The sequence below is a fragment of the Tamandua tetradactyla genome, chromosome 26 (assembly GCF_023851605.1).
Source record: "Tamandua tetradactyla isolate mTamTet1 chromosome 26, mTamTet1.pri, whole genome shotgun sequence".
Classification (NCBI taxonomy): Eukaryota; Metazoa; Chordata; class Mammalia; order Pilosa; family Myrmecophagidae; genus Tamandua; species Tamandua tetradactyla.
The window spans coordinates 17885204-17910995 of record NC_135352.1 but is presented as its reverse complement, the minus strand read 5'-3'; the positions used below and the strand labels follow the sequence as shown (position 1 = coordinate 17910995).

The following is a 25792-nucleotide window of genomic DNA, read 5'->3' as shown; positions in this document are numbered from 1 at the left end:
AATACTCTGTTCTGCACAACTGTACATTCAAGTTAAAATATGAATTTTAAAATAAAAATTTGAAGTCAGTTTAACAGCTTTAGATATATTCTTTCTCCTGATCAACACTACTACCTTTAAAATACAAATTCCAACAATTAAATTATTTGCATGCTGAAGAAAATGAAGTTTCATCTAATCTTTCTATTAACCAGTAAATTTTCAAAATTACCTGTTTTTCAGCTTCTTAAGGGGGTCAAATCCAAAAGGAAAGGAATGAAGTGCTGCACTGGACAGAGAGATGATGATTACAAATAAATCATCATGTGATGACTTGTTCCACCTTAAAATCTTTTTAGAAACCTTGGTCTGGGCCTATGTGTGTGTATAGTAAGAGACTGGTAATTCTGTTTGAACTGAACACAAACCCAGGTAAATACATTTAGCCCAGACCCAGTATTATGTAAATGTGCTGTGTTACGGTTCTCTAGAGAAACAGAACCAAAGGAGAGATCTATAAATATGAGATTTATAAAGATGTCTCACACAACCGTGGGAATGGAAGAGTTCAAAATCTGTAGTGCAGTCTGTGAAGCTGGCGGCTCTGATGAAGGGTCTGGAGGAACTCCACAGGAAAGGCTCACTGGCTGAAGAAACAGTGAAAGAGTCTCTCTTCTTCCTTGAAATCCTTCAGTTGATTGGACTATCTCTTTGTGGGAGGCATGCTTTAGTTTATCACAGATGCAGTCAGCCACAGATGCAATTAACTGACTGATGATTTAATATACCAACCTTCTGGTTTACCAACCAACCATAAAATATCCTTGCAGCAGTGGCCAGGCCAGTGCCTGCCTGATCTGACAACTGGGCATAATCACTTGGCCCTTTGACACCAAAATCTAACACTATCACATGTGTTTAGTTCAGTTCATCTACTCAACAGGCATTTATCAAACAAACTATATGATATACATAACACAAACTATACTTTCAAAACAGTCTATATGGAGCAAAGAAAATGATGCATGCTATGCTTTCAAGACAGTAAGTGTAATGGAAGATATAACCATACAAATGATTAAAACAAAACAAAACAAACCTGTGACAGGTGCTATGATAGGCATCAATACTGATTTGGAAATGGGAAGAGGCTTGGTAGATGAATTTTAACTCTGAAAGCATAAGAAAGCATCACAGAGAAAGATAAATTTTGGCTAGAACTTGATCTATGTCTATAATTTTTCCAGATAAGTAACGGTAGATAAGAGTTTCATCAGGGAACAGAAGATAAGAATGCACAGAAGTGGCATATATTTGAGACAGATGGACAATTTTGTGTAACTCATGCTTGGCAGAGTGATATGAAATTGTGCTAGGAAAGTAGAATTGGATCATATAAAGTATTGTAGATTAGGAATGTGAATTATTACCCAAATGAGAATAGTAACTCAATAAATGGTTTACTTTTATTATAATTCATGCATGACAATTTTTTATTTTAAAATAACTTAGCATATGAAGAATAATTGTGATGAGGAAGTGGCTATTGGAATGTGACTTAGGAGTCTAGTGCAGGAACTCCAATAGAACGTGGTAGATTTGGAGTGAAGGAGGGGTATGCCACTTAGCTAACTAACTTCACAAAGTTTATGTGTTTTATTCCTACTCCATGAGACAATACCACCAAAGAAATTATTTTTCTTCCTTTCTCTTCCAGCAAGAGTAAGCTGTGAGAGTACTGCTCTATCTGTTTTAATAACTGAAACTAGACACTAGTCCTCAAATATTCAAAACAGTAATATAAAGAAAACAATGGAAAGCAATGATTTATTAGTGGCAGTTATTTCTCATACAGTTTTGAGTCCTTTGGAGACACAAACACAAGAAAGGAAGTATACAAACATTAGGAGTATTCAGTTCTTCATTTAGGAAAAGCATTGTTTAAGCCACACTAATTTTAGTAAGAAATAATTTTTGTGCTAGTTTTGACCTAAAAATGTGTTTGGTATCAGACCTCTAAATACCTTCAAATTTTATTTCCATTTATGTGATTGAAAGAGTTGCCATCAATTTTGGTTCTTGATCAATAATAAGTCAATTAGCTAAATTAACACACATACACCCATATGTGCATGTATATTTCATTCTTATTGACATGATATTGTATAAAAGGTGCAGTATTGGACTTAAGATGCATAAAAAATGGTTCTTAACCCCAGAGATGTCACTGTGCTAAATTATAATGCTGAAATTATATGATTTTTTAAATGAACACAATGATCTTCCAGGTATTACCTTTTTTTTTGTATGCTATGTGGCAGGATCAAATTTCATTGTTTTTCCATGTGAGTGTCCCATTAGTGAAGCACCATTTGTTGAATTTTTGTTTGTCTGTTTGGTTTTTGTTTGTTTGTTTTTGGGAAGTACATGGACCGGCAATTGAACTTGGGTCTCCTGCAGGATAGGTGAGAATTCTACCACTGAACTATCTTTGCACCCCCAGGTAATACGTTTTGTTTACCAAAAATAGTTTTTCACTTCATCTCATTACATTAAAAAAAATCAGTATAATATAGTAGTATATTGATGTCCACACAAATACACTGTAGAAAATAGTTCAGGGTTCAGTACTTCTGATAGCTAGAACTATATAACTATATATATGTGTGTGTGTGTGTGTGTGTGTGTGTGTGTGTGTGTGTCAGTAAAGACATTGCTATGTATATTATACTAAACTTTTAATCTCTATATGAAAAGGAATTCGAAGGGGAAACAGTGAAATACTGTCAATGAAATTGAAGAAGCCCATGGATAGAATCTCTCAACAGGATTCAGATGCAATTTCTATTGCCTTTTTAAATGAATTTTTCTTTCATCTTAACATATTTAATAAGAAGTAATTCTTAAATTATACTTTTACAATTTATTTAGTCATTAAATTAAATGTACTGATGACTATGCCATTTTATTATGCTACAGTTCACAGAAATTTAGGTTTAATGTGCCTAGTAATGCCAATGAAAAGTAGTCTCATCAATTTTTAAAATCTCAACAATAATCATATTAGATCATAAAAATATTGAAAGAATGCAAATTAAACCAAAATTATAATAGAATGTTTTAAACTCAAAATGCTGCATAGAACTTGTGACTTATTTACATTGACATTAGTTTTATTTTAATCAGAGTTTCTGTTTTACTACTCAGGCTGTACTTTGCCAAGGTAAAATACAATCGCCTTTGTGTTTTTATGATCCATTCTCCTTGCATCATTGTTAGCAATGGTAGAATTGATACTCTCTATGACTATTTGCAAACAATCTTGAGTCTTTGATCCATGTTGTAAACAGGATTTGAACATATCACTCGAAAGGAATTATGAAATAAATTTAAAATACTTCAAATATTCTCAAAAATAGATGTCTGCAAAAAGATCAACATTTTTAATTTTTTATTGTTTTTTAGTATTTTTATTGAGAAATCTTTAAGCACATACAATTCATACATGGTATACAATCAGGGGCTCATAATATCATTGCATAGTTGTGTATTCATTATCATGATCATTTTTAGAACATTTGCATCACTCCAGAAAAAGAAATCAAAAGGAAAAAGAAAAAACTCATAATCCCATACCCGTTGCCCGTCCCTCTTGCTGACCAGTAGTATTTCAATCTACCCAATTTTTTTTTACCCTTTATCCCCTCCATCATTTATTTATTTTTTATCCTTATTTTTTTACTCATATGTCCACACCCTGGATAAAAGGAGTATCAGAAACAAGGTTTTCACAATCACACAATCATGCTGTAAAATCCGTCTATATAGTTATACAATCATCTTCAATAATCAAGGCTACTGGAACACAGCTCAGCAGTTTCAAGTACTTCCCTCCAGTCACTCCAATAAAGTATAAACTTAAAAAGGATATCCGTATAATGCATAAGAATAACCTCCAAGATAACTTCTCAACTCTGTTTGAAATATTTCAGCCACTGACATTTTAATTTTGTCTCATTTCTCTCTTCCCCCTTTCGGTCAATAACACTTTCTCAATCCCATGATTCTTTCCTATGAAGCCTCTAGACTCTGTTCTTTTCCTATCCTTGCCAGCATTTGGCTTCCCACCAGCATAAAGTGATGCAGTGCCTTTAATTTTAGCAGACTCTCCCTGCCAGGGGTGTGGTTGAGACAGAGCCTGAGGTAGTAAGTAAGCTTTGATTGCTTCTGTTTTCCAGGTCCTGGGGCCTGAATTTCCTACAGGAGGACCTCCCCTCCAGCTGAATGTACCCTGCCTCTCTTTTCTTGCAGAAGATAGTCCTTTTAGGAAATTAACCTCTTTCACCTGACTAGTTACTTTGTCTCTCAGACATTCCTTAGTCCTGCTCTTGCCTGGGGCAATGCAGATCCTGAGAGTCCTTGCAGTTCTATCTAATGAGCTACTAAGAAGTAAAAAAAAAAAAAAAAAAAGCAGAAAACATTTTCAGAGCCAGACCCCTGCTCCCTGGGTTTGAGCTTGAGTTGGTATGTTGCTCTATGTATCTTCAGGCTCTATGTGCCCCCTTTTCTTGGGTCCAACCCTTTTCCAGTAGCTTTTGCTGTCTAACTCAAAAAGCCTGTTTTTTTTGTTGTTGTTTTCTGTTAGTCCTGCCCCTTCTCTTCTGGAGGAAAACTCCAGGTTCCTTTAGTGCTTATTCTAAGTTTATCTGTGCTTGAGGCCTGTTTTCATTGGTCAAAATTTGTTAATTAATTCTGCAACTGGAGCTTAGTTGAACTAAGCACTTGCTACTAGTTAAGTCTATTTCCTTTCCACTTGGGGAACCAACCTGCCCTGCTCTAGTTGGGGAGCTAGCTTCCATGGTTGGGAGACTTACAGTTTTGTGTAGGAGCCCATCAGTTCAACCTGTTCCAGACTGGTGTACAAGGTTATGTATGGTCACTGATGTCCCTCCAGCAGCTCTGTACAGTTCCTGGCTATTTACCTAGCTGGTCTGGAGGATGAATTAAATTCCACACTTCACTATGCTGCCATCTTGCCTCACCTCCAGAATGAACTATATCCAAATTTATTTTTAAAACTTCAAAATAAAACTTTTGATGTGTAGCAGAGAAAAGCAATCGAGGTGTAATAGACTGGCAGACAATGAAAGTAATTATTGTGGTTTTAAGTACAACTATATGTCACATTACAGAATAAAGATGTTCAATATATGGCCAATACATTAAAAATAAGTCTTATTTTAGATGTATTACTAAAATCCACTTAAAAAAAAAACTGTTAGACTCCATGCTCATACTGGCCATGGGGATGCGGGGATGGGAGATCAGAGCAAGCATCTTGTGGGTTGTACACAGGAAGGAGATGGTGATGGAGCCCCACGTTACCCAAGAGGAAATTGAGAAGGAAACTGAGAAGCCAATTGACCAGGAAAAGACATGCCATTCTCTTGTGGGTCATCACCACCAATAACAGCTGCCACCACCATGTGGATGAGTTCTCCTGTGGATACGTGCTCTCCAGCAAGCTGTAGATATACATTTGGATGGATCCAACCTTGAAAGAACTCAGTTGCTTAAAAAAGAAGTTTACCCAAAAGCCAGAAAGAAGGGCATGGACTTCAATTTTGCTACTGTTTCTACTGACCTTAAAAGACCTGGCTATCAAGTAGTGGAGATTGGTGACACCATGTCTGGCAGAAAGGGAACTGATGATTCTCTGCCTCTGCAGTCACAGAAGTTCCAAATAGAAGATTATTTGGACATAGCGATCACCCCTCCAAATCGAGCACCAACTCCTTCTGGGTGCATGAGACCATATTCAATTTTTATTTACCATTTCTTGAACATATTTTTCAGTCAGATATGTAAAATAAAATTACACATTCTTTTCCTCCCTTGATTATTGCCATGAATCCTTTAAACGGTTAAGCACATTGTGATGCATCTATTTAGGTTCAGTTTGACTGTGCTATGGTGTGAACATTAATAGAAGATCCATATTGTTTCAGACCCTTCTGTAAAATACGAAAAAAGTGCTCCAATCATTCTCTGTAAAACTGTATTGTTAAATAATGTGTCTAATAAGCCTGAGTCTGAAAGTGAAGTGGGAATAGGATTTAATCTAATGAAAATTTGGGATTTTATGTTAAGGAATGGGAGGATGTATTTAAGCCACAGCACAAAAAGAAAGCCATGGAATAGTGCTTAAATTAAGCACTAGTTTGTGGTATTGAATACAAGTTAGAGAAAGGACTAGTGTGCATGTGAATGAGGTATTACATTTAAAGGCAAGAGAGACATTTCAAGATAGTGTAATCTTTGGCGAGTTGAAAAAGCTGTGTAAGGAGATTTGCCTGCCTTGGATCTCAGGATATGTGACATAAAAAGTTAAGAGGAGAACGAGTATCATGAGGGCTTTATACATTTTAAAATGGGAAAATAAAGCATTTTGAAGGCAGGAATCAGAATAGAGGAAACAAGGGTGAGATTTTAGGGTAAAGGTTGAAAGATCTGAAAATGGAGGCAGGGTTGAAAGGGTAATTTTTTCTAAACTTTTTTTATTATATAGTATAACATATATACAAAGCAAAGAAATTTAAAAAGAAATAGTTTTCAAATCACTCTTCAAAAAGTGGTTACAGGACAGATCCCAGAGTTTGTCATGGGTTACCATACAATCCTCTCATATTTTTCCTTCTAGCTGCTCCAGAATATAGGAGGCTAGAGGGCTTAAGTACTTTTTTATCATCACAATAGACTTTTTTTTTCCTTCTTTTTTTTTGTGGACAATAACATATATACAAAAAAAAGCTATAAATTTCCAAGAACAGCAACACAATTAGTTGTAGAACATACTTCAGACTTTGACATGGGTTACAATTTCACAAATATAGGTTTTTACTTCTAGCTGCTCTAAAATACTGGAGACTAAAAGAGATATCAATTTAATGATTCAGCATTCATATTCATTTAAGTCCTATCTTCTATGTATAATTCCACCATCACCTTTGATCTTTCCAAACCTCTCATTGGGATTGTTTGGGCTGTGGCAATTCTAAATTTTTCATATTGGAAGAGTCTGTCACTGATATTGGGTAGGGAGATGGAACCATCTGATGTTCTGGAGAGGCTGGGCTAGGAGTTGGGACTTATCTGGACCAGGGGCCCATCTGGAGGTTGTAGGTTGAAAGGGTAATTTTAATTAAGACCAAATGAGAAGAGCCAGGGATAAGGCTAGGTTGAGTAGGGAAGGGATATCCACACATTCTGCTATGTGCTGGGGCCTGGTATAAAATTAAATCTTAAGAGTGCATAAGCTATCTGATTTGAGAAGGAGCATAGTATATTGCTTAAGACCACTGAGTAGGGCTAAAAATTTAAATCCTTAAATACCGTACCACTAGCTCTACAATGTTGGAAACTTACTTAAATCAGTTCTGTTTAAAAATTTTATATAATTGATAAAACAGAAATAACAGTCCATAGGGTTGTGAAGACTAAATATTTGTAAAGGGCTTAGGATAGTGCTTAACTTGCAAGAAAAAATATTAGCTATTAGCCATAAGTTAGAGTTTAGTCAAAACTGGAACTATATCTTCCACAGCACTATTACATCTTGTTTTAAAGTTTATAAAGAATATGGCAGCATGTAATAGGTAGAATCTAATAGCAAGTCCCAGGTTAGCCTAATTTAATGGTACTTTAGTCAATTAAAAATACAAAATCGAAAATGTATGTTACAGATTGAAAAAAAAGTATGTACTAGCAGTGATATTCCAAGTAAAATCTTATTTGTTTTATCTTTTACATGCAAAAGAAGCCATTTAATATCAGATGATTTTGTAGAATTGGTATCTGTTGCAAAAGAAGTTAACAACTGGCAGAGACAAGCATGGACTTTTCTCTTCTACCCTTTAGTTTATCCCAAGTCCTTTGATTATTTATCCCTTCATGTAAGGTAGACTTGAGTTCTATGCCACAAAATTAATTTGAACCTAATTTTTTGAAGAGAAGTCATGCGTACCTTCATATCTGTAGAAAAAAATGGGATGTACTGAACAGATCAATAGTAGAAGGTAGAACTAAATAAGGGAACTCTCAGCTAATTTTCCATATCTTGTGAACTCTTTACAAGGGTTCTATAATTTAATATTATCTTCCCACTAGTTTAAAATAAAGTGGTTTGGCTGATTCCATCCATTGCTTGGCTCTAACCTGGAGTTTCTTTAAAAAATTTCAATCTCCCATCAAAAGTGCCTAACGAATTTACTGTGCTCAAGACTGCCTTTAGTCCTGATTTACCTCTTCCTGTGGTTACGTATGGCTTTGGGTAGCTGCTCTGTTTCCTTAAATACAAAATAGGAATGGTCATGGTGGCTTCATGCTAAGTGCTTTAATATTTACCCTGAGTTTCTTACTTGCTCACAAAATATTTTCCCTTTGGAAAATGTGAATTATATAGTAGATAGCATTTCCTATACTATCGTTTCAGTTTTCTTATGGTGTATATGAAGTTGGTATTTCATTCATCTACCAGATCTTCAATACAAAATCTCAAAGTTGTTACCTAAATTTTAGGCATTAAAGTACAAAAAGTTACTGATACCGTTATACCCATGCTGCTCATTGGCTCAGGTAATGTTTTAGATACTCGTTTTGTGCATCTCTGTGTGAGAGAGAGAGATCAAACTGTTGGCTAGTTTTAAAATTCTCTGAAGTATTCCTGTTAAATAAAAACTGAACTTGGGAAAAATAAATAAATGAAAGAAAACTCTCCAAAATACACACAGACACACATGGACTGTGTCAGGTATATATGTGTATGTGAGCAGGTATGCATCTTCTCTCAATGCTTTGCATCTAATCAGGAGAGGCTCAAAGCAGTTTTAGTAAAAGCCTTATAAAATCTTTCCAAATATACCTATATCGCAAATTGCAAATTCTATCCTTGCAGGAGTTTTCATATAGTTTATGTATGAAAGCACTTAAGTATTTATATTCACAGAGCGAAGGCATACTGCCTAGTTGCTGAGAATGGTATTGGTAGATATTTCCATAGAATTCAAGATCTAAAATGCAAGTTCCATAAGGGCAGGTATTGTTCTATGTTTTGTTCACTCATGTGCCCCAAGCCTCTAGAACAGTATTTCATGCCTAGTGAGTACTTAATAAATATTTGCTAAATGAATGAATGGACAGTTTGTGAATGATCACCGTGCTTATGTTTTACATCATAAAACTGAAAACATAGATAGTTGTAAGTTATTTCTCTAAGACAAGGGGTGACTAGAGAGCATTAAAATCTAATATGCACATTCCAAAGGCAGTGATATTGTCTCTCAATAAATTATTTTTGCCTCTAAGGGTTAAATTAGTGATAAAGATCAACATCTAACTAAGGTTATTATATATCCTAAAAGGGAATTTCCAGGCAAGTACCTTGGAATACATTCTATTCCATACACCACTTACATAAACCATTCTATGATTTACAAAGTGTCTCTACATGAGGTAGATAGAGTAGGTAATATAAATTTTATTATGCAGATTTATTTGCTCACTAAACACTTGTGTGTTTTCTTCAGCAGTATGCTAAGTAGTAAGAATACAAATGAGTACATATGACTGACACACATAGTCCCTCTCTAATGAGTATTCCCTCTTGTGAGTAAAAACCAAATAAAACATCAGCAAACACATACATCAATGAAATAATTTTGCTTGTGGTGTTTTGAATGAAATAAATGGAGATTGGGAGTTTGGGGTTTGAATGAGTTAGTTTGTAGTTAGAGTGATCAAGGAGGCATTTCTGAGGAGGAGACATTAAAGCAGAGATCTGAAAATTGCAAGATAAAAATTGAAAAAGAACTTCCCCATTTGGATAGGGTCTAAAATGTCTCCACAGACAGGCATATATATCATTGGGAGAATGGAAGAAGGGTTGCTACAGCTTTTCATGTCCAGCAAACAGTAGAACTAGAGATGCTTGCATTCAATGGTTAATGCTCACTGCTTGCTAAAATGGAAACATTCTTATTCTGTAACATAGTTATTATTAGACTCATAAATTTTTGCATTGTTCAACCAAAGTTTAGGATGTTAAAATAACTCCCTAAAATAAAGAAATATAATTTTGATCATGCCCCCAAAATATATTATATATGAGTTTTGACTATATTTCTACTTTCTATGTGATTTATTCATTTTATACATGTTTCTCAGGATAGTCCACTGGTCTTACAGTCTGACAGGAATGTAACAGTGAATGCAAGAAATCACATGGGGCAGTTAACTGGACAGCTGACAGTAGGTGAGTGTTTGTGAATATAAAGATTGCTAATATCATTTTACCTTCATTTGAAGTTCTGTGGCTATTTAAATTGAGAAAATTAAAAGTATGTGATTTATCTAATATGTAACTAGATGTCCCATTACATCCTAATTATCTTGCTCATGACTTGATTTATCATATGCCTAGTTATGGTTTCCTCCCTTTTGGCATTTATTACTCTCATCAATGTGTTTGATTGAATTGCATTTATTTTGCTGATCATTATTCAAATTCTAAAACATGTAATTTTCCTAGCAAACATCTCTGTAGTAGTATTGAATTATACCTAATAGACTTAAACAAATATGTGAGATTATATAGCACCATGAGGCCTGTGAACCTTTTATTTTGAGGAATTATTCTTCAAAGAAGTATTATCTGCTTGTATGAACTAGAATACAACAGAACAATTGAGTATAATAAATGTTACCACATATCACTTAATAATTTGATTTTGAAATTATACATTTTTAAGTTCATAGACTTTATAAATTATGAATATGTTAATCATAAAATACCTGCTTTTCATATTATTAAATAAATATTTCAATTTAAAGAAGACACATTATATCAAAATATTAATTATTTGACATTTGTTATAGGAAGAAATTTAAAAATGTCCATTGTAATTATGTAAAATAATACAAAGATTTTATTTGTCTATTGATGCTAACATATTTTTGGAATACCGTATTTTACTTTTGACAAATTACATCTTACTGACCTAAGATATATACAAAATTAAGTAGAAAAAGGAAATTCTTTCACATGAATACATGAGAAAGGAAATTCTCATGAGTAGTAAATTCTGATTTTGAGATTTCGGTTATCCTTGTCTTAATGGAAAACTAATCATTTAATGCAAGTTTATGTTTACAGTACTTCTAATTAAATTTTACAAAAATATGAGATTTGTAGTTTAGATTTATGAACAAGAATTTGATTCTACCCAATTCCTTTGTAGATATAGTAAACATTTTTTGATATGCTCTTTGTCATAATGAATCCAAAAAGGAACTTATATTGTATTATATATTTTTTTCTGAAAATGAATTATATTTTATTTATAAGTACATTTTTTATATATTCTTTACTTTGTAACTGTTGATAATTTCACATCCATTAACTGCCTAAATTGCATAGCATTTTATATTCTTAAAAATATAACTTACAATGAGTTGCTACATTGAAAATGAACTAAAAATTTGAGCAAAGAAACATGTTTATGAATACAGAGTTTATTCAGAAGCACCAGACCTTTGATTTAAATATTCATGCCCCCTGTTACTTTTGCCTTAGGTAGGCAGATTTTTCATATTATAACTTTCTTAAGGTTGAATACTTTTTACCTAGATAGAACTTCATTTTGCATTCCTTCTTAACATGAATAAATGTCTTCAAGCAGAAATGTCAAAATATAAATTAAACATACAGAGACTATATTCCAGTATCTGCCACTGAACACAACAGCAATATAACTTCTGTCTGAGCAAAGCAGCTGTTTAATAATAAGGAGTGTGATCAAATATTGTTTACATGTTGCTCCATGATTTCCTGAAGGAAATATAAAGAACAATGGTATCATGCTTGCATTTTCAATCGCCATTACAAACTGATATTAATGTAATAATAGTATTTACTGATTGGGAAGAAATATAGATAGGAGTAGGGAGAAAGAGAAAAAAAAAGTTTAGGTCTAGTTTTAAATGAAGCAAATCACTAAGTTAATGATATAGCATTTTATTTCTATAGATAGAAAAACATTTATTCTGGTGAAGCTCAATCCAAAATTGTCTTATGTTCTGATCTTCTGAGCATACCTTTGGTATCTCTCATCTTTTTACTGCTCTGTATTTTTTCAATAAAAATAGAACAGTACAAGAAGTGGGCAAGGAAGTGGGGGGAAATAATATACTTACACTTGAAATCAAAGACTATGGGGTTACTTAGTGTATGGATAAACTCTAAGAAATTTATCTCTTGGAGACTTAGTTTTCTCATCTGTAAAGTAGGAATAATGACATTTTTTGAATGCTGTTATGAGAATTGGAACAATTTCTATATCTGCAAATGGTAAGGAATTAATATATTGGATCCACTATATTGCTGTTATTATATGATGATTGTAATTATTGGTATCACAATCTCATACAAGTATATGGAAAATCTTATAATGACCATGTATCTCCATGATAGAAATTAAGGAATATATGTTGGGTTATGATCCTGTTGCAAAGACGTGCTAAAACACATCATAGAAAATGTATCTGATATTGGAAATATTTTAACTGAAATGAAATTTTCTTATTGAATCATTGCATAATACAATTTTATATAAAATTGGAAGAGATGATAAAGTGAATTCAAGCAATGAAGACAATCAGCCTTCAATCTTAAGTGCTCTAATTTTAAAAGAATTGCTATAAAGTAACTTTAAATTCTATTTTTCTACTTCTTTTTATTTATAGTTATTTTTAGGGACATGGTCTTCATTATATGATAAGCATGATACTATTTTGCAATATTGAAATATATACTACCACAAAGTGGACTAATATTTGTGGAAAAGAAATTCAGTTGTTTTTTATTTTCTAAGTAAAATTTCCAATTTCTACCCCTTATTCTTAAGAATTTATAGTCAATTTCACCAATGTAACAGACTTAATATTTCTTTCCAGGTATTTAGAGAATATAATAGAAAGTGAAATCTCCCTTGTCAGTAGATACTTATACTTTTTTTCCCATTTATATATAAGATGGTTCAGAAAAGCAAATATCTGTTACCTTTGGACCCTGCCTTTCTCTTTCTTTAGAAGACTACCTTCTTGGTTATTCAGTTCATGGGGATATGGATAAACCAGTGATAAGACTGACCCAGGGAACTGATCCCAATCCAGATCCCTTTTAGAACTATAAAACCCAGATTATTTCTAATCGAAGAAATGCAAAGAGATATTTTATACATACACAGCTCAGACCTAATAAAAACTAAATCTAAATATTTTTAGACTGGGACAAAAAAAATTCAATTTGACAAATATTGCTGTATCCTTATAAAGATCTAGACTTTATGTTAAACTTGGCCAGATAGTATTCAAATTCTCCCATAGAAGCTAAGATCCTAATTTTTCATGACCTTCCTAGAATCAGAGGAGATTAATGAACTCAAGCTTTCTTCCTCAAAATTTCTCTTCTTAGAGTAAAGCTGAAAGAGAGGAATGAGATTGTTGTTGGGAAGTGGTTAAAGAAAGTACAAGATCTCAAGAGGTCAGACTCCTTGAAGAAAAGGCAAGAACTTTCTTAAACAAGTCTCAGAACCATTCTGCAGGTCAAAATTTCTATTATTTGATCTCTAATTAGTATGTTTGTTAATGGAACGTTCCTTTTTATATAGGTGACAAAATTGATGGGTGATTTTAGGTGGTAGATGCTGGTATGAGTTAATAACATGATGTTTTATGTTATTCATGACAAAAGTTTCTTTTCAGTGCTGTGGATAAATATGTGAATTATGTACCATCTTTGTAAAAATTATTTTAGGAAACTACTACAGTGTGATATATGAAACAAAAATAATTTATATAGACAGTACAAATAAAACACTGTACATAGTTTTGATATAGACTTTTTAAATTCACTAATCATAGTAATTATTGATGTTGTAGAAATTGGATTCATTAAAAATATAGTGCTCTTTCCCACTATATCATGGGAATAAACAGCTTTCTTTTATTCAACAATACTATTACATTGATATTTAATAGAATAAACTACTTTTATAAGTAGCTGAAACATTATAAATAATGATTTCGGTTAATAATTGCTCTTCAGTAACTCTGAGTCAAATAGTTTAGCTATTAAATTATATAAGTTGTTTTTCCACTTATATTATAAAATTTATTCTATTTTTGATAAAGCAATAATTGAAAAGTAATGATTTTCCCTCTCATTTGCCTTTTGTTATCAGCTCCCCCCAACAAAAAAGAATAACAAAGGGAATAAATTGAAAAGTTGAACAGGGAATAATCTTTATGAGTGGAACTAGCTTTGTTTTTAATTTTGTTTTTAGGTTGCCTTCCTCGTTTAAATTCCACTCACAAACAATGACTTCTGAGAAACTCAGAATGACTGCTTATGTGTTCATTTGTCTTAAGCATGATAAGATGTTCCATGATGCCCATCTCTATGATTATCCCAGTAAAACCTTTAATTCTCATTAGGTATTAAAGTTGGAAAATTTTGCTTTTTATAATGTGCTTAAAATAGCAATCTTATGCTTCAGATGAAATCACTTATAATTCTCCTTGCTCAATGCTCAATGAATTAGAGAGAATGAATTACTGACGGAATGAACTCCTAGGAACTATTAGCTGTTATTGTCAGAATCATTTACTCATATTTGATATTCTCATTTATCAAAAAAAGTGACATATCCAAATTACATAAAAACCTTAATTACAATTTATGACTCCTCATTTTTCTGTCTTCAGCAATTCCTTAATGCATAGTCATGGCTGCATTAAAAAATTTTAAAAGCCTACCTATAGCAAAGAATATAATTTATAAGTAATTAAATAAGGTGATATTTACATTCAGTGCTGTCTTTCCATATTTTACATTTTGAGGATTAAGCCAGAGTTTAATGTAACCCGAGTTACATTAAAACGGTTATAGATTGCTTCCGCCACCGTAACTGACCTCTTGGTTTTTACTGAGGTCTGAGGTTCATGCCCTCATTGCCAAAGATGATCCATGAGGGCACAGAAGCCAGGCTGCTGGAAAATGGGAGGTACGTGTGCTCCAGCTGAAGTGGCAGTGCTGATTGCTGCCACTTTCCAGGGCTTCTCAGCTACACACCCAAAGATGAAATTTGTTTTGCTCATGATAAGAGAATATGTTTTTGATAAGGAGGATCAGGAGAAATTAGGCATTAAGAGTCTGCAAAGTACTTTCTTTTATTTGTTTCCTTGTATTGTTTTGAGTCAAATATAAAAAATATATGCATCTATATAGATTTTCATTTATAGCAATGTTATAGGGATAATCATATGGTTTATATATATCAAAACATAGACGAGCACATCCACTTGTAAATCGGGACACTTTGAATCCAGTTTGAGAAAGCCAATCCAGGATCCATTGATTTCCAGCTATGTGACTTCATGCAAGTTTCTTGTCCTATCTGGGCATCCATTCCAGGCTTCCCTGAGTATGATAGAAGTATAACCAAGAAGTTACAATTTAGGGGATGATTATGATTACTGAATCATTATGCTGAATCATTATATAGATATTCCTTTTAACTTTCTGGTATATTAGAGTGACAGAGTGAAATACCTGAAATCTCTGAACTGTAATCCAGCTGCCTTGATCTCTGATAATGATTGTATAGCCTTTATCTTGTGCCTTGTGATTTGGGAAAACCTTGCTTAAACCTCATGATTGTAAAAACCTTGCAATCTCCTGATGCTAATGGAGAACTTGAATCAGCTCAAAACTAACCATTGATTTGTTTTTGTTAGCTTGGTTCGAGCACATTTCCACTCTGTCACTTTTGTAAATCGTTTCTACCTCTATTGAGATGGTAGCTTCATCCCCCCTCCTTTCCACTTAGCAATACTTGCTATTGAGATGGTAATAACTTGCTATTGAGATGATAATAACTCCATTTCACCTCAATTCTGCGTAGACTTATTACTGAAATGGTAAAATCCCATTCCCCCCTTGTTTCTGCTTATATTTGTTTATGAATCGTAATTATTCCATCTCCCCTTGTTTGAGTCGATAAAAACCTTGAACTTCTTAGACTGGAGGAGACAGATTTAAGGGAATAGGCCATCTAATCTCCTGCTTCATAGTTAACGATAAACTCTTTCTCTCTTTGAAACCCTGGTGTCTATGGAATTGGTCATTTGAATGCATAGGTCAAAGAACCTGCCACTTTTTTCCTGTAACACAAGTATCCACTTCCTAGGATTGATGTGAAAAGTGAGTTAATATATGTGAAGTATTTGAAACACACCTGGAACACAGTATGCATCATGTGTAGGTTAATGATTGTAATTTTATTAGATCTACATGTAAATAACTCTGTACACTTGAGCAAGATTTTATTTTCCTTCTTTGTGAAATGAGTCAGGTAAGCTAGATTGTCTCCATGCTTCTTTTTGTTCCAAGTCTAAATGTGAAAAACTGCTTTCACCTTTACAAATTATGTGATGAATCTTGTGGTCCATTAAATTCCCAGTAGGTACTAGTTCTGGCAAAATGACACTTGACTTGATTTCATTTTTTTTACTTCTTATCCTTTTTCTGCACTCAAATTTAAATGAGGATACTAACTAGGCACAACTAAATCAGCATTGTGTTTTATTCTTTCATCAAATATTTGCTTATGTTTTTTTACTGAAATTAAATCCACAAAATATTTCAAGTCCAATTACCTTATATTTGTCAGTACTAGAAAGCATTTTTTGGCCCCAAATGAGTGGAGAAAAATATAGATGAGGGTTTTATAATAAATATTTAAAGACCCCTAAAGTGACATGTAATCTTGTGTTAAAGCAATTACTGAGAACACCTGGGAATTATTTAATTGACTGCAGATGGTGTAGGACATATACACATAGAAGGTTACAGATTACTCTTATGTACCAAATTTGTGTACTTTGTCATTGACTCTTTTTTTTTTCACTTAAGGATCTGGGACAACTTAATAAGAATGAATATTTTTGTGTAAAACTGCCGCACAAATCTTGGGGTACGGATCAACAAAATACTTAGGCTTAATACTACATATATTTTTAAATGATTAAATACATTGTTGACTCTAATAGTTCTTGTTAAATATCGGTTTGGAAATATTGCACGTTGAAGTACATGCCTATGATATAAGGAGAAGGATGGTAGCTTTAGAAATTAGGCCTCTCCATCTGGGCAATTCAGGTATAATGAAAATTATAATTTCTTTGATGAAAAAACACCAATGTGCCTGTTATTACAAATTATACTGTAGGAGTATTTTTGTAATATTGTTTCAGAACCTTGAATCATTACATTTTTTTTTAGAGCATGTTATTGTTTGTTGTTAACTAAAAAAAAATCAGAAGAATGTGTTATCACAATTATCTAATTAAATTCTCAAGTATGCATATTGATAGGAGTGAAAATCAAGCAATACTAAATATTTTTCTGTCTGGAGGACATAGACCAAAACTGAAATAGCTGGTTTGGCTAGTCATTTCCACCTTTGCTATCCTGCAGGCTATTTTCTTTCCAGGTACCTAATAATACCTTGGGTTTAGGGTCAGTCACTGCAGTTTGAGGAGGCCAGCCCCTTTTGACATAACACTTTGCTATGGTCCTAAAAAACATCCCTGCAAGGTGTTAGTCTCACTTCTCAAGATCACAGGTAACTAAGCTATAATCCATGTTTGTATGTCAGCAGATGGTAATGCTTAGATTGGTAGGAAAACTCCTTTCAACAGTCTTCCTTTCTGGGTGAAACATATGCATTTTGAAATTTCTTCTTTGGTAATAATGCAAGTTGTTGAAGAAATAAATCTAGTCTTCAGTATTTGAGAAATGAAGATGATAATGACAACTCTTTGAAAACTTTGTAAAAGTGGAGTACTCCTCCATTGTAGCACTCTCTAGAACTGTACATTTCCTTATATTTTGATAAAAGGAGAAAGTAATGATTTTTTTCCATAAAGAGAATGCAAGAACTAACTAAGTATTTCTAAGCTTACAATCTGAGGAAGCATTAAACAGATGAATGACCATTTTATTTTGTTCTATGATTACGTAAGCTTTTAAAAAGTAATCTATGAATATAGATCAGGTTTTTAGCTTTAATATTAGAAGGATTATAATGAAATATGAAAATGATACATTAAAGAACTCATTAAAAATAACGCAGAATAAAGTAATAAAATAGCAAAAGATAGTGGCTTTGGACTTCATATTTTATGTACTTAATTAGAGGTTGTAGTTACATGACTTTTCCAAAATTAATATGCCTATAGCATCTATTCTCAACCAACTGTTTTATAATGAGACTTCATTTGTGCAACATCTAATTTGCAGGTACATTTGCATTATATATATAATTGACTTATTGAAAGTGTGATTTTTTATTGGCATACATAGGAAACTCACCTTTTAAAATTTGGCTTATGGGGCATGATGTTTACAAATGTAAGGTTATGGAATATGCAGATTCACCTGGCAGAAGGAGGGTCAATAAAATGTAAAAGTCCCTATATATATATAGAAGATTGTTCAGTATTAAGGGCCCTAAATAAGGGTGCAGCCGTGCTCAGTCTACTAAAGAACGATACTAATTGCCAGGTCATAGGGTGAATGAGAAAATTTGTGTGAGGTAGATGGGGGAGTGGGTAGATTATTTTTTATGATCTAGGTCCATTATTGACATAAACTTTAAGTTTTATTTTGGATTTTGTGTCTATTCTTATGTGTAGTTTTATAGAAATTTCAAGGCAAATAATGTATATACCAGAAAAATAAAATACAGAGGGAGCAGAAAACTGAATGTTTTAATATTAGTTAGTTAGTTAAAATATTTAATCACCTCTTAATTCACTTAATTGTACTTGCAGCCACTTCATTATCTTTTTCTCATTTTCACTAGATAGTTTGTCATATATTCATCCTAAATCAAGATCTAATCCTACAAATCCCCATTCATGTATTGGTTCAATATTCTATAGGAAAAAAAAAAAGGAAATTGTGTTCCTTTAGATATGACTTGTTTTGTATTTTTCCATTCTAAGTTCACATATCTGTTATTTTCTTTTTGAAATACTCACAAATGCATTGGTCTAAATATATAATATTCCAGTCTCCTTAACCCCCTTTGCCAAAGACTAATTGTAGAATTTGGTAGGGGTGAGGATTTCTAGAAAAATGAGCCCTTTTCCCATACTGCTGTCTTCCATATCTCCTCATGATTGGATCCCCTTGTTATCTTCCCTCGAGGACTCATTGCTCACTTAATTTGTGGGCTACTTTAAATTGAATTGGTAAATTAATCAGCAACCTAAGATCTATTTGGGTATTGTAGCTAAATTTACCTTGAAATAAAACCTTCAGTAATACACACTTAGAGATTAACTATGCACATTTTCATAAAAAGCGCTGAAAAATAACAACATTACAATGATTAAAATAAGAATTATGAATATTACTAGGTACTAGAGAGGATGTAGAGCAATTAGAACTCTCTAACTGTTGCTTCTGGGAATGCAAATTGTACAGCCATTCTGTAAAACAGTTTGCCTCTTTCTTTTGATGTTAACTGCTAAGTATTTGCCCAAATTAAGGGAAAGCTTACGTTTATGCAGCAAAGTTTACACAATGAATATATCAGCTCTATTCATAATTTCCCAAAACTGGAATCCATCCAAATATCCACATTGTGGTACATTCTTACAGTGGAATAATATTCAACAATTAAAGGAAAAAAGAACATTGATTCACCCCAAATCTTGAATGAATATAAACATTATGAAGGGTAAAAAATAGGCACTCTTAAAAGTCATACATTGAGCAGTGCAACGGTGGCTCAGTGGCAGAATTCTCACCTGCCATGCCAGAGACCCAGGTTCAATTCCTGGAGCCTGCCCATGCCAAAAAAAAAAAAAGGAGTTATATATCATATGACTGTATTTACATGACACCCTTAGAAAACTAAAACTTAGTGAGAGAAATCAGTGGATCTCAAGAGTGACACGGGGGAGAATATTGGAGTAGTACACTGTTGTCTATAAAGGGATAGAGGTAGGGAATTTTTAGGGTATTGAAACTGTTCTGTATTTTTATAGTGGTGGAGACTACACAGTAATATACTTGTATTAAACTACACACCAAAAGAGTCATATTTACTGTATGTTAATTTAAAATATTAAATAAAAATCAATAAGGAGCACTTCTCATTTAATTACTCGCTAAATTTACATGATGCCATTCTTTTTTCATATGCAACTCATCATTCTAAATGGTCAGTTTTCCATACAATCCATTTAAAGAACTATTGCACTTGAGGTACATTGGAAAATGTATATTGTATATTTTGCTGGTATAACTTTGACACATTGTAGCCCCTAAATAAATGTTTTTGGAATATGGAATTGAATTATCTTTACCATATTCCCCCAAACTTAATTTTTTATAGGTCTTAGTTTTCATGAGAATAATTCTCAGAAATTTGTGTCACTATTTTATATTTGGTCTTGATTGGGTTTATTCATTTCATCACATTTTTTGATATAGGAAAGCTTTCAAAATTTTCACATTCTTACTTCTGGTCGACCAAAATGACAGTGATAAATGCTCCGCATGCCATTACCACATAGACTCTGAACAACTAGCAAAACCTGGTAGAGCCATTTTCCTTAAAACTCAGAAAAGAGTTAAATGGTTGCAGTAATTGGGAGAGTATCAAATGAGGAAAGCATAGCTTTAAACATTGTAGAAAAGCTCATGGCAGCCTTGCTGGCCCCTGCTGTACCCCACACATGATGCAATGTAGAGCTAGCATGCATTGACATTGTGGGTCCCTGATCCTGTTAGGAAGGGAGCATAGTTATCCCTATGTACATAGTGGGGTGCCTATATGTCAGGAAGCTTGAAGGATTAAAACCAGGAAGTTCATCTCTGGCTTACCCTCCTAGAAGTTGTCCTACAGGCATAAGCAACTTGTGAAAACCTAAAGCATTATAAGAAGAAATAAAGTCAAAGCAAACTACTTGCTTTAAACACACACATAGAAAAGTCTATTTCATAGGGAGTAGAGGGGATGTTGGGATTCCTGTAATGGGGGCATTCCTTAGGCTACAAGTGAGCACAAACCCAAGACAAAACTCAGAAAAGATGAAGAGAACCTGCACTTCACTTTCAGCTCAGGCTGATTTACTTGATGGTAGGGCTAAACTCTTTGGTAAAGCACCAGCCAATGTAGAGCCAATTTGCAAGGACTGTAAAAGGTGTTTTTATGTTAGTTTGTTAGCTCCCAGTACTCAAAGAAATCTCTGGCATGTCACTAGCTGGATACAAAGTTAAGAAACAGTTCAGGGACTAAATCCCTTAGCTGGTGCATTAAAATATTAAATGTCCCAGTATTAAACAAAATAATTAAAAGACAAAGAAATGGGAAGTGATGCTTATACAAAGGAACAAGTTAAAAATTCAGAAACAGGCAACAAAGAAGGTCAGACTTGGGCATAACGGATATTTTAGTTACCAAGCTGCTAAAATAAATACACATACAATGGGGTAAGGTAAGAAGACTGATGGTTTCAGAGTCTAGAAGGCTTCCTTCCTTCCAGAGTCAGTGTCTTGGGTCTCCAGCAAGCTTTGGGGTTCCTTGGTTGCTGTCACATGGCAATGTGCATGGCCATATCTTTTCCTTTCCCTTTCGGGTTCCATCTACTTCTGGCTTCTGGCTACTCCCATGACTTCTTTCTCCATCTGACTGTCCTCTGCTTTGAAAGGACTCTGGTAATCTGAATTAAAGCCCAACCTGATTCCACTGGGTCACACATTAACTGAAGTCACATCTTTAGAGATCATGTTTACACTGGGTCTAACTAAACCCACCAGGATATAGACCAAGACCAAGAAAATGTCCAACCTGGTGTGCATAATTCAATCCACCAAACCAGAAAAAGACTTAAAAAAAAAAAAGATCTTCAACATGGTTGAGGAGATAAAGGAAAACACAGAGAGATTAGTAAAGAATAGAAGGAAAATGGTGAATGAGCAATATGAGTATCTCAATAAAGAAATAGAAATTTTAAAAAGAAATACGGGAGATAAATGAAATGAAAAATTCCCTAGAAGTTTTCAGCAGTAGGTTGGACACGGCAAAAGAAAGAATCGGTGACTGTTAAGAGAAAACAATCAAAATAATTCAGGCTGAGGAGCAGAGAGAAAAAAGAATGAAGAAGAAGTGAACAGACCCTAAGAGGTCTGCTGGACACCAACAAATGACCCAATTATGGGAGTCTCAGATGGAGAAAAAAGCAAGAAAGAGACCAAAGAAATAAAAGCAGAGCCTAAAGGTCGTGAATATATGCATTCAAGCAAGCCAGTGAACCCTAAACAGGATAAATTCAAAGAGAAACACACCCAGACATATAGTAATCAAGCTGTCAAATGCAAAGAAGAGGGAGAAAATTCTGAAAATGGGAAGAGAAAGGAAACATGTTATGTACAAGGGTGCCTTAATAAAAATAAATTCTGATTTCTCATCAGAAACCATGGGTGAAAGAAGGAAGTGGCACAAAAATCATTAAAATGCTGATAGAAAATGTTTACCAACACTGACAGAAAATGTTTACCAACAAACAATTTTATATCCAATGAGACTCTCCTTCAAAAATCAGACCAAGGTTAATATTCCCAGATAAACAAAAGCTTAGGGAGTTCATTATAACTAGACATGCCCTGCAAGAAGTGCTAAAGGCTGTTTTACAAACTGAAAAGGACAGTACACAGTGGATCAAAGCAGCATAAGGAAATAAAGTCCTCTGGTAAAGGTAACTCCACATGTAATTATAAATACCTGTATGTGATGATTAGCTTCTGGTGTCAACTTGGCCAAGGGATTATGCCCAGTTGTCTGGTCAGGTAAGCAGTGGCCTGAGTGTTTCTGCAAAGGATATTTCATGGGTGACTGAAAAACCAGAAGGTTGGTGTGTTAAATTATCAGTCAGTTGATTGCATCTGTGGCTGATTACATGTGCAATCAACTAAGGTGTCTTGCCCACAATGAGATAATCCAAGTACCAGGACGGATTCTTGAGAAACAGAGTATTAAAAATGGGTTTTTACAACTGGTTTTCAACTCTGACTAGACTCAGAGGCACTAATGATTCTGTTTCCAATAATTAGGATGGCACTGACAGTCCATGGGGTGAGTTGGCAAAAGAGATACTCAAAATATAACCATTAGTTTCTGCTAATAGTACATTTATATGAGGCAAGTCTCTGGGTGAGAATGGTTTTGATATCTTTATGGAGTTTTGTGGAGTTAAGAGGTATAATGATATCAGCTGTTGTTGTTAGATACACTTGTATATAGTGATGAGGGAAAGGGATGAGCTGAAGGTTTCAAATTTGCACCTTAAGTGTCATATGAATGAAGTAAAAGTTTCCATGTGTGCCCTGAAAGAAAGTCTTATTGACTATACTTGCAGACTTGAGATCTCTGAAAAGCAGACACAGAGCCTCATTGTGCAAGTAGCAGATTTACAATGTAAACTAAAATCTCAACCTTGCAGGGTTTCTGCTGTTAAAGTAACAGCTTTTGTTGGAAAAGAACGGGCTCCTGAAAGGTGGGATGGTTGTATATGGCTTGATAATGATGGCAATGGTGTGGCAGGATCCCTGGAATCTGCTGAGTCTTTGCTAGATAGACCTGTAATGGACTGCCTTGAGGAAACAGCTTCCCAGCCTCCATTCTCCCCAGAGAATCTACCATTCAACCTCCACTTAAAGAGATTAACTCCTCAGTGCTTGCTAACCCTGTAACTACCTCCCCTGGGGAAGCAGTCCTCACTCTCTGTCTGGAGCTAATCCTGTTTCATCAGATGAAACTGCAGTAGAATACCAGGAGGTAATTGGCTTGAAAGACACTTCTGTTTCTTTTCATGACCCCACTCCCTGACAATCCCTCTTTTCTTAAAGACCTATAACTAGACTAAAGTCCCAACAAGGCTTGAAAGGTGAGGTTCAAAGTACCTCATGAGGAAATACACCATACCTCAAAAGAACTACATAAGTTTTCCAATCTCTAAAGACAGAAATCAGGGAAATATGTGTGGAAATGGATATTAAGAGTGGGGGATAATCATAGAAGGAAAATAAAGTTGGATCAAGATGAATTTATTGATATGGGCCCACTAAGCAGAGATTCTGCATTTAGTGTTGTATCTTGAGGTGTTAGAAAGGGTGTTACAATTTGTTTGGATGGTTGGCTGAAACATGGATCAAAAGGTGGTCAATTTACTTGAGATTATAATGCTATAACTGCCCTGGTATAATGTAGATGTGAGGTTGCAGAGGATTAGAAAGACTGGAATATTGGAATGGATTTATCATGGAAGACCTGCTCACAAAATCCAGGAATGTCCAGAGGACACATCTTTCATCAGAAGCTTGAGAAATAAATTCGTGAGACTAGTTCCATCATCGCTGAAGAGCTCTATAGTTGTCCTTCCTGTAGATCAGGTATAACCATGGGAACTGTATTCCCATTATTACTGTATACAGTAACAATGTAAACTGTAACTGAGCTAGCATCCTTAAACATAATGGGGATCAGTCAGATCCCGAGTTGGCAGAAGCCACTTGGAGAGTTAGTGACTTTAGACAAGGAGAGTGTGGCCACCATAATGGAGAGCAGATTCAAAGCAGCAGTCAAAATAATCTGACTCCCAGAGACTTGTGGCATGGGGTAGATGATCATGGGGAACCTAGAAGTGAAATAGATGGTCTGCTTACTAAATTCTTGTTTGAGCTGTATAAACAGAAGACTTCTAGGTCGCGTGAACATTAGTCTAACTTGAATCACAGAAACAGAGAATCACAGCCTCTTAATCAATTTCCAAACTTGAGACAGTTTACAGACTCAGAGCCTCTTGAATGAGGGGAGGGCAGATATCCTTGGGGAAGGACACTTTTACACTGCCCAACATTTACAGTTTTAACCTTCCTCCCAGCCTTCCCCAAGGAGACCTACTGTCTTTCACCAGGGCGACTGCACTGGGTAAAAGGAAATGATCAGATGTCTGGGGGGTTATTAGACACTGGCTCAGAAGTGACACCAATTCCAGGAGACCCAAAATGTCACTCTGGTCCACATAGGGGCTTATGAAAGTCAGGTGATCAATGGCGTTTTAGCTCAGGTCCATCTCACAGTGGGTCCAGTGGGTCCCTGGACCCATTCTGTGGTCATTTCCCCTGTTCCAGAATGCACAATTGAAATTGACATACTCAGCAACTGGCAAGATCCCCACATTGGTTCTCTGACTTGTGGAGTGAGTGCTATTATGGTAGGAAAGGCCAAATGGAAGCCACTAGAATTGCCCATTCTAGTGAAAATAGTGAATCAGAAACAATACTGGATTCCTGGAGGGATTGCAGAGATTTGTGCCACTCTTAAGGGCTTGAAAGATGCAGAGCTGGTGATTCCCACCACATGCCTATTGCTCTCCTAGTTGGCCTGTCCAGAAAATAGATGGGACTTGGAGAATGACAGTGGATTATCATAAAGTTAACCAGGTGATGACTCCAATTGCAGCTGCTGTTTCAGATGTGGTATCATTGTTTGAGCAAATTAACACATCACCTGATACCTGCTATGCAGCTATTGATCTGGCAAATTCTTTATTCTCAATAGCTGTCAGTAAGCACCATCAGAGACAATTTCCACTCAGCTGGCAAGGCCAGTAGTATACT

The 25792-nt window shown here is 34.5% G+C and overlaps 1 protein-coding gene, 1 long non-coding RNA gene and 1 pseudogene across 4 annotated transcripts in view; 2 read left to right on the top strand and 1 right to left on the bottom strand.

Moving 5' to 3' along the window:
- The window catches only part of SGCZ (sarcoglycan zeta), a 528743-nt gene that overhangs the window by 353054 nt on the left and 149897 nt on the right, over positions 1 to 25792 (top strand). For both annotated transcript variants that reach the window (XM_077144552.1, XM_077144553.1), the window contains exon 3: positions 10201 to 10288. In XM_077144552.1, the coding sequence (XP_077000667.1) occupies positions 10201 to 10288 (88 nt within the window). The remainder of the gene's footprint in view (positions 1 to 10200; positions 10289 to 25792) is intronic.
- Positions 5296 to 5878, top strand: LOC143669574 (histone deacetylase complex subunit SAP18 pseudogene; annotated as a pseudogene).
- Positions 15254 to 24558, bottom strand: LOC143669925 (uncharacterized). Of its 2 annotated transcripts, none has more exons than XR_013169126.1 (3): positions 24441 to 24558; positions 22896 to 23006; positions 15254 to 15514 (listed from the first exon to the last, which is right to left on the bottom strand). It is a non-coding gene; the product is annotated as an uncharacterized LOC143669925 (long non-coding RNA). The 2 variants fall into 2 exon arrangements; XR_013169127.1 differs by having other exon boundaries at positions 22896 to 22982.